We start from the raw sequence: 13,762 nt of genomic DNA, 5'->3' as shown, positions 1-13,762 counted from the left end.
AGGGGCTGCAGGTGGGATTTTGCAGCACTGGGGAGGAGCAGTGGGACCTTCTGTGGGCTCCCCAGGAGACAGGAAACAAAGCTGCTCTTTGGAAGGGTGATGGGGAAGCAACAGAGGGTACCAGTGAGGTCTATGATACCAGGCTGCTAAAAATTTGCCGCTCCTTATGACTCCAGTATCTTCAGAAGTTGTGGATGTGTGTGTGGGAGGTGGGGAGCTGTTAAATCAGTGCACCCACATCGGTGCCTCTCTTGTCAAAACTGGTACATTAAGCAGTTAGATTCAACCTCATCCTTTTAATGGATCTCTGATGACTCCAAAGGGCTATTCCTATAAGAATACAGAAAGCAAACACTTGCAGGGTAAGTAAAGGGTAAGCTGGATATAGACCAATTTCCCGTGTAGGCTACTTGCTCAGAGTCTGTGAGGTGCACAGCTCTATTATTTACGGAGATTGGTTTAGTTTGGAACAGTATGAAGAACATCAGATAAATCCGGATCCAGTAAACTTGTTTGGACTTGACAAGAAAACAAATGATGAGTCAGGAAGGAAAATTAATTCTTGGCATGTCTGGCAAATGAAGCAGTGGAAAAAAAAAAAAAAAGAAAGATATGAAATCTGGAGCTCTAAGGGCTGCTCTCTAAACAAGTGGAAAGGTGAGTCTAAGATACCGGTTATTCTGACAATAAGTGACTTCTGAATTTTATCCAAGCTCCCCCCTAAACCTGCTGCTGCTCAGGGTCTCCCTTGCTGGGAATCTCTGGGAATCTTCTGGCTGTGAGTGCAGCCAGGAGACAGGATGACTGGTGCCATGAGACCCCTGGGGGCAGAGCCTGTGGGGCAGCAGCTCCCCACACCGTCACTTCCCCAGCCCCAGTGGCTGTAACCTGCAGACAGCAAACACAATTAGTATTAATGGATGGCACCAGAGGAAAAAAAAAATCCAGTTCCAAAAAGCACTGTAAAGAGAGTCGTGGTTGTAGAGGGGAGGTCCCTGTCTGGGAAATATATTCAGCAAACTGTAGGTAAGTGCTGTGGCAGGAGGGATCACACAGAGTTTTGAAGGTGTTCTGGGAGAAAAACAGCTCTTCACAGCAAAAAGCCAAGCAATAGACGTATGACATTTAAAAAATGAGAACCGATATCCATATTTCATTACTTTTTAATTGCTGCTTATTGACTACCTCTGCTGTGCTGCACAGTGCAGAGTGATTTTTCTCCTTGGACATTTTGGTCTAAAAGCCTCTGCCCTGTGGCTGTCAGGAGGAGTGGAGCCACTGGGCTACGGGGGGGTGAAGAATGGGAAAAGAGAAGTGACTGCATCTGCATTTCGGGTTGCCAGCTCTTGTACAAAGCCTGTGTATCTGGCAGCAAACTCCTCCTGTAGCAGCAGAGGATGAACAGTGCCATTTTCCCAAAAGATACCAACTTCCAACTCTCAATTTCCTGCTGAGGGGTGAACTGGGAAACCGGCACTGATACGGTCCTCTCCACTCCATCTTCATCTTCCTCTCCATCTTCCACTTCCCTCTCCATCTTCCTCTTCTCTTTCCATCTTCCTCTCCCTCTCCTCTCCATCTCCCTCTCCTCTCCATCTCCCTCTCCTCTCCATCTCCCTCTCCATCTCCCTCTTCCTCTCCATCTCCCTCTTCCTCTCCATCTCCCTCTCCTCTCCATCTCCCTCTCCTCTCCATCTCCCTCTCCTCTCCATCTTCCTCTCCTCTCTGGTGATACTGAGAAAGCCTGAGCCCTGTAAACCCCTGATGGGATGGGTACCCACCACTCACCTGCCGTTTCCGTTGATGTTTGTAGGTAAACAGAAATACCTCTGTGCCAGCCGGAACGACTGCACCATCGACAAGTTCAGAAGGAAAAACTGCCCGTCCTGCCGCCTGCGGAAGTGCTATGAGGCTGGGATGACTCTTGGAGGTACGGTCTGAATAATGTCCCCTGGGTCCTCGCGATGGGCTGGGGATGCTGGGCTCATCCTGCAGATAACGAATGTACTTGGCATATTAATCATCAGTAAATGTCTAAATAAACGAGGCTGATGGAGCGTAATGAGCTTTGGGAAACGTTTGCAGGTTTCTAATACCAAGCCTGTGAATTTCATTAAACTTTTGTTTGAGTTTCAGGAAACATTATTTTCCTTAATTTAAAACCTTGTTAAATCTGAAAAAAAAAAAAGGTAAACGTCTGGGTAAGCTGGATTCTCAGTCACACCAAAGCCTCTTTGAACAGAGCAAATACATTTTAAGATGAATTTTCCCAGGCAGAAAGGGACATTTTTCTTGATAAAATTATAGCCCCAGTATTATTCTTCACTGAATGGAAGTTGCTCCTCTGTCACTGGTAAAAATCCTTGTTACTGTTTGTTCCCAAACCTGTAGCTCTACCAAAACCTGACAGAGTGCCCATATCCAAAATCCAAGGTTTTCTGCTCAAAATCTAGATGGTACAATGTAGCTCAGTGGGTGGCTCATCTCTGCGTTCGTTTGATGTGAGAGTGAGGAAGGAAATACCCTGGGAAACAGAGCTGATGGACCTAATTCAGGATGGAAAGGCCCCTGACAGCGAAGCGGAGGAGATTCCTGGGTGATACAGAAATGAAACCCACTGGCAGCGTTGGCGCAGCACAGAGGGAGGTGGGGAGCCCTGGCCAGTTAAATGTGCCAACATTTAAATATAATAATAAATACTGAATAATAACATTAATAATAATAACATTTAAACACAATCATAAATATAATAAATGTGCCAACTTTAAATACTCCCACCATTGCTGGGATGGGCAGTGCCTCCCGGAGCTGCTTAAGGGTTGCCTTGAAGAACTTTCTACCGAAAAGATTCTGGTTTATTGTGGTTATAATTTTGTTTCTCCCCAGAATAGTTCTTACAGCTCAGGTACCAACAAGCACGTCCAGTCGGTGGGACACCAGGGAGGTGCCCCATCCACCTGGTGTGACCGAGCAGGCACTTGGCTTGCTGAAGGTACTGGGTGGATCTCTCCAGCTCAGTTCACCATCTGCTTCCCCAGTTCTGCCCCCAGCCCTGGTCACCCAGCTGAGCTGGGAGGGCGAGAAGCCAGAGAAGCCTGTCCCTGCCCTGTGCCTGCCCACACACCTTCTAGTTTCTGATGACAGTCATTTTCATGGCCACTGGTGGCCGTTGGTAGCCGTGGCTTCCCGGTGGAAGCAGGGAGACTCCTCTGGGAAACTTCCCTTGTGGGACTGGGATGCCACCACCCCGGGATGCCGTTGCCCTGGGCATGGGATTGCTGGGCTCCCGAGCTGGGGGGATAGGAGTGAGGAGCCAAACCCAGCTCCCCAGCCCACAGCCAGCAGAAAGGCTTCATAATGCCATCCAAAACAAGCATGCTCTTATTTTTAAGTGCTCTTTTCTGGTGAAATTTCCTTCAGTAAGAGAAGACATACACCAGCGTAGCCTTCTTCTGCAGGACACACTGACAAAATTAATGCTAATAATGATAGCCCCCCCCCTCCCTTTTTTTTTTTTTTTTTCTTAAGCTCTTTGGGTCATCCTGACCTGTTCTGCCTGGTCTGTTTTACATTTGTTTTGAATGTCGGTTTAAAGGCAATTGTTAAAAACACGCATGCTATGAGTTTGTCCACAGTCGTTTCTCCCACAGTAGAGAGGCAGAGCATTTGAAAATGCTCCCAAGCTCCAAAACAGTTGTTTTTAACTGCCTGTTAATTACCAGTCACTTGTAGGGTATAATGGAGCTGCCTGTGACCAGCAGACCCGCAGCTCTCAGTATGTTTAACGGGAGGAGGAGGTGACACACTGAATACCTTATTTAGGACTCTCTGCTTTGGCACAGAATGGCAATATGTCGAAGCACTTCATTATTGATTGAGATCACTCTGACCTGCAAGCTGAAATCCATTAAACAGAATCTTCTCTACCAATCAACACTGTAAAACCCAAGAGAAGGAAATTGAAAGAAAAGAAAAAAAAACTGAAAAAGAAAAAAAAAAAAAAGAAAAAGGAAAAAAAAAAACCCACCCCAAAGTGATAATGCCAATTTCATGTGCTTGGTTCTGCTGGTGCACTGTCCTCCCTCTCCCACAGCAGTAATTCCTGCTGCGAGTGCAGGTGCCTGCACGGATCCTGGTACAGGTGTCCAGACCCCTCTGTCCTGCTCCATTCCGGACCCTGTCCCTCTACTCTGCTCTGGTGGGACCCCATCTGGAGCACTGTGTCCAGCTCTGGAGCCACAGCACAGGAAGGACATGGACCTGTTGGAGCTGGTCCAGAGGAGGCCATGAAGATGCTCAGAGGGCTGGAGCACCTCTCCTATAAGGACAGGCTGAGAGGGTAGGGGGTGTTCATCCTGGAGAAGAGAAGGCTTCAGGGAGACCTTAGAGCCCCTTCCAGTATCTAAAGGGGCTACAGGAGAGATGGGGAGAGACTCTTCATCAGGGAGTGTAATGATAGGACAAGGAGTAACGGTTTTAAATTGAAAGAGAGGAGATTTAGATTAGATACTAGAAAGAAATTGTTTCCTGTGAGGGTGGTGAGACACTGGAACAGATTGCCCAGAGAAGCTGTGGATGCCCCATCCCTGAAGATGTTCAAGACCAGGTTGGATGGGGCTTTAAGCAACCTGGTCTGGTGGGAGGTGTCCCTGCCCAGGGCAGGGGGTTGGAATTGGATGATCTTTAGGGTCCCTTCCAACCCAAACCATTCTATAATTCTATGATCGCTCGCCCAGTGCACCTCCTGCTGAAGGGCAGAGCTCTGGATTTAAGGCACATCCTGTTCCTGTTGCCTGTGCATTTTCAGTCGTGGGTGCGAGGTTGTGTAGGCTGTGCCCCTTGTGAGACCCAAGTGGTTCTGCCCTCAGTTGGAGCTGGCAGCTGCCTGTGCTGCAGAACCTCTGCTCTGCACCTTCAGCCTGGCGACTGCGCTGCCTGCGGGTCCTGTCTTGGGGCAAAACCTCCCAAACATGTAAAATCCAGCTCATTTCATTGATGCTAGGACCAGAAAACTACTGTAATAACTGCTGGTATCTTGTAAAAGCCCGAGGCATGAGTCATACGTGTATTTAGTCCTAATTCAGGTCCAGTTTCTGTGGTTAAAATAGAGCTCATGTCTTATAAAAGCATTTGATATCGATGTAAGCATTTCCAGCAGTGGGGAATCTCACACATTTTTTTGCCATGTGGCTACAGTACTTAATTACATTCAGTGTTGTGAGAGATGTACCTAATTTTTCATCTTGTCTCTCCTTAATTTGCAGCAACTGGATCTTTATTACAGCTTTGCTTGCTAGATTGAAAAAAACCTACTCTTATTGAATTTCTGTCCCCGCCGTGGGTATTTGTAGGCTGTGACTTAATAACTCATTAGCCTTCTGCATAACCACCTTTATTTCCGTGCTCCAAGGTGCGTTGTCGCGTCTTTGCTCTTCTTAGGGCTTCTGCAGATTGCAAACAACTCCCTCGTACAGTGAAGTGAATCACAGTTTCCCAGTATCAGCAGCATCAGTGCTTAAGGGTGGTGGGAAGATGCCCTCCAGCCTAGTGGTTTTTCCTCCTTCCCATGACATGGGATGCTGTTAGTCCTCTGCCCCCGAGCCACGCTGCCACCTCAGCCCTCTGGGTTTCTCCCTCAGCTTTTGGTGCGAGCTCACTTTTTCAGTTGCTCGATAGATATCTGCTTATGGTGAAATGTACTCTGCTTTCATAGACCGACCTTATCAGCAGACCTTGATTAGAATCACAGAATCTTCTAGATTGGAAGGGACCTTAAAGATCATCTTGTCCAGCCGTCAACCTCACTGACAAAAATAAACACCCGCACAACAAACAAAAAGCACCACCATCGCAAAACCGTATCTCCCAGCACTACATCAACCCATCTTTTGAACACCTCCAGGGATGGTGTCTCAACCACCTCCCTGGGCAGCCCATTCTAATGTCTGATAACCCTTGCGGTGAAAAATTTTTTCCTAATATCCAGCCTGAACCTCCCCTGGTGCAACTTGAGGCCATTTCGTCTCGTCCTGTCGCCTGTGACTTAGGCTGCTCAGTGCTCAGCCTTTCATGTTTGTTACTGCTTTCCCGTCTATCCCCTGTCTTACAGGCCTTTTTAGTAGAAATATTTAATTTTCTTTTTGGAATGAATGTAGGCGTTCACTTTGCAAAGAGCAAGCCTTATAAGAAATGAACCTGTCTGCTCTTGCTTCAACATTTGTAATTACTTTTGAAATGTATCACCCGTGTGATTTATAACATTCAGCAGTACCGTCTGATTTTATATCATTGGAGTTCTTTAAATTTGTGTGGGCCTGACTGACATGTCTGCTATACCAGTACTATTACAATTATCAACTAAAGTTATCCTGCCAGAAAAGACTGATAGCTTGACAGGGTCTGGTTTTGACAAGCCACATCTTGGTTGATGTTAGTAAGAAATTTGAAGAAGAGGATGTGTCGAGTGCTGTTTCAGTTTCTCTGTCATTTCGCCTGCAGCTGAAAGCAGTCTGTGGTGCCTGAGGTTGGCAGGATTTCTCTTTCGTTGCTACTGCAAAAGCAGTTTTCTTCCAGGTCCCCAGAACTTCCCTGAATCCCAGCACTGGTGATGCTGAAGGATGTCACTCTGCACTGCAGCCCTGTTTTCCTCTTGCTCTCTTTTTATCTTTATTACTCTTTTTCCCTCCTTTTAAGACAAGAGCAGCCTTGTCTTAATTGCTCATGCAGTAGATGATCCAAAGTAAGTTACTTAAAGATCAATGTTTGGAATTGATTTACAAAGCTGCTCTTTAACTTGACATTTTTATGTTTCGCTGCTTATTTTTCTAATTACAGCTGAAAGGAAATTTGAGATAAGTATCATGTAATGAAGGAGCCAAAACCCCAAGGGCAATTGGTTTGATGTTATATTCTCCGCTTGAATTAAACAATTGGCTTTTTTTTCTCTAATTAATTAGGGCTTTTTGGAGTCGGGAAGGGGCGAAAGCTGTTCCTATCTGCAGTAGCTTGCCAACCCGTGTTGTGCTGAGCACCGTCATGTAGATATCAAATTAGGTGAACACTAACTCCCTTTGTAGTCACACATCTGAAGCTCCTGGTGTATCTTGCTAGCAGACTAGCATCTGTAATTAAAGAGCTGCGTGCACAGGAGGGACACTTTGTCGCTGTGATACGGCCACAGTTGTTAGCTTCCTCAAGTCCCAAGCCCACAAGCCCCCTCTGCTGACGTTGCTCTTGAAGCTGGCCAGCAGACCAAGGTCACCCCTGCTTGAGTCTTCTCCTCGCTGGTGCACTAACTGGGGAGACTCCAAGGAGGTAGCTGTGGGATGACCTCCTGGCTCTTAAAATGTATTTTCCATAATATATTTGTGGAGTAGTGACCCATCTAGGGGAGCTTGTTTATAGGGCAGTGGGCCTTGAGAAGCCCTGGGCAGGGAGAAGGCTTTTCTCTCGGTTGCATTCCACTTCCACTCTGGCCTGGGGTGGAACAATCCCACTTGAGCATCCGAGTGCAATAGCTTTTTTCCCTGGAATGTGACCAGGTACTGGGTTTATTTGATGCATTGTTTCCCTTTTTAATTGCATGTGAGTAGTTGTTTGAATCGAATTGCCTCTTCCCTCTTTTCCCCTGTTTTTCCTCTCCATTTCGAAGTGGGAGTTAACGTGTGACGAGTCACAGCCGGACATAAATAATACTTGTTCTTTTCCATATAAAATTAATGAGCAAATAGATTTCCTTGTGCAGTGTGTGCTCCCTTTTGTCCTTACGTGAGGTCTGCGATGCCGGGGCACTCTTTGGATGGCGTGCACTGGAGGACTAGCTGCTGCTGGCCATCAATTTCCCTTTCCTCATAAATATAAGTGATGGAGCTGGAGGCTGAGAAACCTCAAGCTTCCTTTTTATTTCTAAGTCTCACACTTAAACGTGTCATTTCCACAGCTCGCAAGCTGAAGAAGCTGGGTAACCTGAAGACACAAGACGACACTGATGGAGCCAGCTTATCCAGCCCCACAGAAGAGCAAGCTCCCAAGATGGTGATGACGCGCATTGATGGCTATGAGTGCCAGCCCATCTTCCTCAACGTCCTAGAGGCCATCGAGCCTGGCGTGGTGTGTGCCGGCCATGACAACAGCCAGCCGGACTCCTTCTCCAACCTGCTGACCAGCCTGAATGAGCTCGGGGAGAGGCAGCTGGTCTACGTGGTCAAATGGGCAAAGGCTTTGCCAGGTGAGGAAGAGTACTCAACAAATCCCATCCCTTCCCTGGCACATTCCTAAAGTCCCCTGTTTATATCATCTGGGGTGGTTGTCCAAGAAGGTGGTCTGTAGCCTGTGTCCCACCATCACATGGTCTTCCCAAGGTGGCTGGCTGTGTAATTTCCCCATAAAGCAGGCTGCAGCAGCATCAGGTTTGTCTCCTTTGATGGGAGAGGTGATGAAGGGGTGGCAAAGTATGTAGAAACTTACCCCTTTGGGTTCTGATAACCCCTGGCATGCAGTAGGGTGTATGTGTGTGTCTGCCTCCCTGCAGGGGAAGGGCTGTTGCTGGTCAGGGGTTCAGCATCTTGTTCTCTTCCTTCTCTCTGTGCGGCAGTTTTCCTTCACTTCCAGAGCTGTGTCCACCAGACCTGCTGAAGTTTTCTCTAAACAAGTATTAGGCCCATCCTGTAACCTGCACAAAGTGGTGAAAATGGTAAATTCTCCAGGTGAAGCATCCCACTTCATGGTGTGAATGTGAGATGGGGGAGACTGGGCTGAGAGGAGCTGAGGCTTGAGAGACGGGAGTCATCCTTCCTTGCTTTTTGTTGTATTTCACAAGCCAATTAATTATAAAAGAGTGAAAGAGAGATACAAAATCCCAAAGGGCTTCTTCCTGGCAGTCAGGTTGCTCTTGCGTGACAGATTGCTAGAATATATTTATGATGCATTCAGAGACATGATATGGGAGTACATTAAGGGTCGGGGAGTTTCCAAACAGTAGGAGTTATCAGGTGCTGTAAGTGGAAACATCCCGGTGATGTATGAGTTCCACTGGACACGCTCCTTGGTTCTGAGCGTAGAGGTTTCCAGCCTGGAACATGCTGCCCATTGTGTGTCGTAATCCTGCCAACTGAATGAGTGCAATTACAGAAGATGGAGATCTCTGGGTGCAGCAGGATCCAGTTCACCTTCCAGCATCCCTCAGACTGCGGTGTGGGGATGGTACTGAGCTGCCTTCCTCACCCTGGCCCTGGTCCTCAGGAAATACCGCAGGAAACAGGGGTCCTACACTTTATGTGCTGGTTGATAATGACCAAAGAAGGAATCTGAGGCAAAATAAGTTCACTGCTCTATGCCAAAACCAGACATTTGATGTTCCCAGAAATCGGGAAGCAGCTGGACCTGTGCTCCAGGAGGGGTGTTAGTCTGAATATGCTTAAATGCAGAATGGCCCATTCTGTTTCTTGTGGTTTTGAGTCAGAAAAGGTTCATCTGGTCTGTGAAACCAGGGACAAATCATGCTTTCTCTTCTGGCTTATCTACATCAGGCATTAAGATTTCTTCAGAAAAGTACACGGAGACACTACCAAACCTGACCAGTGATCCGGGGGCTGAGGTTATAAAATGGCAGTAGTGCTAATGGAGAGGGAGAGAGCTATGAAAAGTATTTTTCTTTGTAATCACCCCCTTTGCAAAGGCTTTCGCTCTGCTGCCCTGTGCTGGATCCCTCACCGGCGGCGCTGGCTGCTGCACTGTGGCGATGGCATCTGGGCAAAACTAATCCTAATTTTCTGATGTCGAAGCAGTCACCGCTCTCTGGGCAGGGGATCCGTTTTGGAGGCCAGCCCTCCTGCGTGGAGGGATGCTGCCTGGCTGCCTCCCCATCCTGCTGGCGCTGGGCTGACCATTAGCATCCCTGTGCCGGGAGGCAAAGCCACTTTGTTTTCCCTGGCTTTCTCTCAGCAGTTCCCTGCCATGTGCCAACTGTTATTCAACAGTAATAACCACAAATTTGCCACTTAGTCATTCCTGTGATATTTTCCAGGGAAGGAGTAAACAAGCGCAGCGCCATTGCTGTGTTGGTGCTCCAGGCGGTGGTTACGCAGCCCCTTGGCCCCAGCAGGAGCCTGGTGGGTCTCATCCACTGCTGGGTCCTGCCCTCTCTGGTTGCTGATGCTCCCCCTGGGAGCCGTGCCCGGGTTCTGCCACCTGGCTTTTTTTGGGTAAACCTTTCAGAATGCTAGCTGTGATGGAATTTAAATTCTATTTTGGTTAATAAAGCAGCAGGGTTTTCAGGTTGGCTGGGCGGCCGGGCAGGCTGTGGAGATGGGCGATGAACGCGTGCAGGGGGAGACGTAATGGAAATAAAACCCAGGCAAGTTTCAAGCAGCGGGATGTGGTTGTTTTTATCAAAACAGCACGATCTTCACGGGGTCTGTGGGGAGGCTGGGGGCTGTTTAATGAACGCCGTGGCTGGCGAGGTGCAATGGGAGCACAGGGCACAGGCGGCATCGGCCAGGAGCAGGAACAGTGCCCGAGGCTGGCGTTTCTGGTGCCAAGCAGAGGCAAACCTCGCTCAGTCCTCTGCCCTGCATGGAGCCCAGAAGCCAGCATCAGCTGCCTGGTCCTCAGCAGGTCCTCAGTGAGGGTGGAAATGTTATCCCCCTCTTCTTTCCCCGTTAAGGAACCACATCTGGCATGAACATTGGCTTAACTAAGCAGGAGTAGCCCTGCCTGTCAGTGAAGATATATATCAGTGTAAAGGGGCAAAGGTTTGACTTCCCAGTGACTGCTGCTGATGGGAGGAGGGGGAACTTGCACATGTAATAGAGGTAGCTTCAGCCTGATAAGACTGGCAGTAGATTAATATTGATAGGTGATTATTAACCTCGCATCCTGCATTAGCTGTACACCAAGAGTGATGAGTATGCAGCAAGGTGTTCCTGCGCCGTGAGGTTTCAGTGATATCCTAGAAACAAGACTGCACCAGGTAGGAGCAGTATGGAATCCTGAGTTCCCACAGTAGCAATATCTGTCCAGTGGAAAAAATGAAAAGTATGGCCCTTTGGACCCTGTGGAATTGAAATTCTGCGTAGGAGAAGGTAGAATCAAACTGTGGGTTCCCTGGAAATAGATTAAACAGCCACAGCTTGCCAAGAAGGCTGCTGAAATGCAGAATTAAAAAATCTTATTAAATCCATAAAATGTGTCCACTGCAGGGTAAGTGAAAGGAGTATGTATTTTCCCTTTCCCATATATATAAATTCAGCCAAGGTGTTACAGTTCATTTATATCGGCACTCAGACACATTAGGGTAAAGATCTATTTTAGCTGGCAGCAAATGAAAAGACTTCAGTTCATTCCAGAAGCTGTTTGGGAATCAGGCTATAAGAAATACCTGGCCTGTGGGTGTGCGGGGAAGCAGAGCTGGGGGGAGGGCAGGGGCAGCCCTGCTTCTGCTGCCAGCGAGGAAGATGAGCAGCCTTCGCATTTTTAGCAGCTCAGTGCCCCTGTGCTCAGGTGAAATACCCTCCCTGGGATCACGGGAGATGGACCTATTTATTAGGGAGGGTGCAGAATCTCTGTGTACTTGCCCTGGGTTAGGGCTTTATGGGTGTTCCAGGCCATTGCTTGCATTTCTGTTTCAAATCTACTGCCTTATACTATTATCTAACTCACCCTTTCAGTATAAGGATGCAATTCTCCATTGCATCCTTATACTGCCATTCTCCAAACAATAAAAATTCCACAGACAAACCGAGTATTTCTTTATCTTACATATGTTAAATGTGAGATGTTCAGCTGCTATCTCTTAGGAAGATACCATTCTGGCACAGCATTGCATCAAGAGAGAAGATAAAGCCTTTCTTTCCGAACTATCTGGCTTTAAGATTATTCGCAAGACAAAAGGTTATGCATTGATCTTTTTCAAGTCACCAGTAAATTGAATTTTACTTCTGCTGGGATTGCTTTCTGTAGAAGGTATCTTCATTTGTTTTTCTTCAAACTATGCCAATACTGAAAATTTAACAATAGATTGTGGCATGAGGTTTGTATTTATTTTCTTATACAGTGATTTTGGCCATACATCATCTCAGATGCCTGGAGGGAGGAGGTTTCCAGAAAATGATAGGTATCTGGTTTCTGCAAGTCAGTTTTGTTTCAAGGCATTTCAGTTCAGAAACTGGAAGTGGTGATGCCTTTTAGAAACAGTGAGCCACTGGGTTTCTAGGGCCTGTTTTTGTGGACAAGCAGAAAGCAAACGTTAAGTCCTGCAACAACAAAACTGTTGTGTTCAAATACCTTCCCTTAAACAGTGATAAAGCTTGCACAAATATTTTTTTTCGGTGAACATAATTACAAGGTAATGAACAAGTGCACCAAATCCTTCTTGTGGCAAAGATTAGGGGCAGCAGATACTTTCACAGATGCATTGAAAAGCTGATACTCGTCCCAAGTCACATACAGAGTGTAGGTTTCCTCGTTGGTAGTAGGTTTTATGGGCTTCAAGCCAAGCACCAGAGACCTCTGGTTTGCCTTCTTCCTTCCCCACCTCATCCTCTTCCTCATGCCCTGGTTTGCAGTTCATTTCTGGCCCTACAGCACCTCTTGGACCCAACTTCTTGTTGGGACATTTTTGCATCTCTTTTGAAGGCAGAGCATCTGCTGTCATAAATATGTTTGTGTTCGTAGGATTTTCTTGTCTGGGTGGTTAAGAGCATTGTGGCTGCCCCATGCCTGGAGGTGTTCAAGGCCAGGTTGGATGGGGCTTTGAGCAATCTGGTCTGGTGGGAGGTGTCCCTGCCCATGGCAGGGGGTTGGAACTGGATGGTCTTTAAGGTCCCTCCCGACTCTAACTCTTCTATGAGTCTATGATCTTTCCTTTGCCCGAGCATGCTGGACTGTGTCCTCACTGTCCTGTCAGAAGGGCTGCGCTGAGCCTTCTTCAGAGCTTTTCAAACTACAGAAGTAGTTTTGGCCGTCAGCCTTCAGTTTGATCTACTCTTTAGTGTTTGCCCTTTTTTTTGTAATAGAGCATTTTCCGCTAATTCTCTCTGAGAACAAGATACGTTTTTCCTTCAAAGAGCAATTTAAAAAGGGGAAAAACCCAACCTTAAGGACTTGGGGTGGGGTGAGTGCTTAGCTGGCTGATGAAATGTTAATCCTCAGCACTTGGTGCCGGCATGGGAATGTTCCTGGCACCATCTCACTGCCTACTCATCGCACAGTCTCAGCTACTGGGGCCAGCAGCATGGCTCCTCTTCAACTCAGGTACTCAGGTTTTTCCCATCTATTCAGAAAGCCTAGGCAAGGAAAAAGACAAGGAAAAGGTATGGAACAGGAAGATATTCACTGAATTTCACTGAATTTCACTGAATTTCTAGAGTTGGAAGGGACCATAGAGATCATCTAGTCCAACTCCCCTGCTGAAGCAGGATTGCCTAGAGCTAGAGCATGTTACTCAGGACTACATCCAGGCGGGTTTTGAAAATCTCCAAAGAAGGGGACTCCACAACCTCCCTGGGCAGCCTGTTCCAGGGTTCCGTCACCCTCACCGTGAAGAAGTTTCTCCTCATATTTGAGTGGAACCTCTTATGTTCCAACTTGTGCCCGTTGCCCCTCGTCCTCTCGGTGGGAACCACTGAAAAGAGTCTGGCTCCCTCCTCCTTCAACCCTCCCTTGAGATACTTGTAGGCGTTGATAAGGTCTCCCCTCAGCCTTCTCTTCTCCAGACTAAAGAGTCCCAGCTCTCTCAGTCTCTCCTCATAAGGGAGATGCTCCA

The 13,762-nt window shown here is 47.4% G+C and overlaps 1 protein-coding gene across 2 annotated transcripts in view; it reads left to right on the top strand.

Annotated features, from left to right (window-relative positions):
• AR (androgen receptor) overlaps positions 1-13,762 on the top strand; it is a 60,228-nt gene that overhangs the window by 39,701 nt on the left and 6,765 nt on the right. For both annotated transcript variants that reach the window (XR_001413433.1, XM_014954960.1), the window contains exons 3-4: positions 1,814-1,930; positions 7,940-8,227. Coding sequence is in view for 1 of the 2 variants with exons in the window: in XM_014954960.1 (XP_014810446.1) it covers positions 1,814-1,930; positions 7,940-8,227 (405 nt within the window). In the remaining variant the exon portion in view is untranslated. The remainder of the gene's footprint in view (positions 1-1,813; positions 1,931-7,939; positions 8,228-13,762) is intronic.

Source organism: Calidris pugnax, unplaced genomic scaffold (genome assembly GCF_001431845.1).
Source record: "Calidris pugnax isolate Ruff unplaced genomic scaffold, ASM143184v1 scaffold38, whole genome shotgun sequence".
NCBI lineage: Eukaryota > Metazoa > Chordata > Aves > Charadriiformes > Scolopacidae > Calidris > Calidris pugnax.
This window is presented reverse-complemented; position numbering and strand designations above follow the sequence as displayed.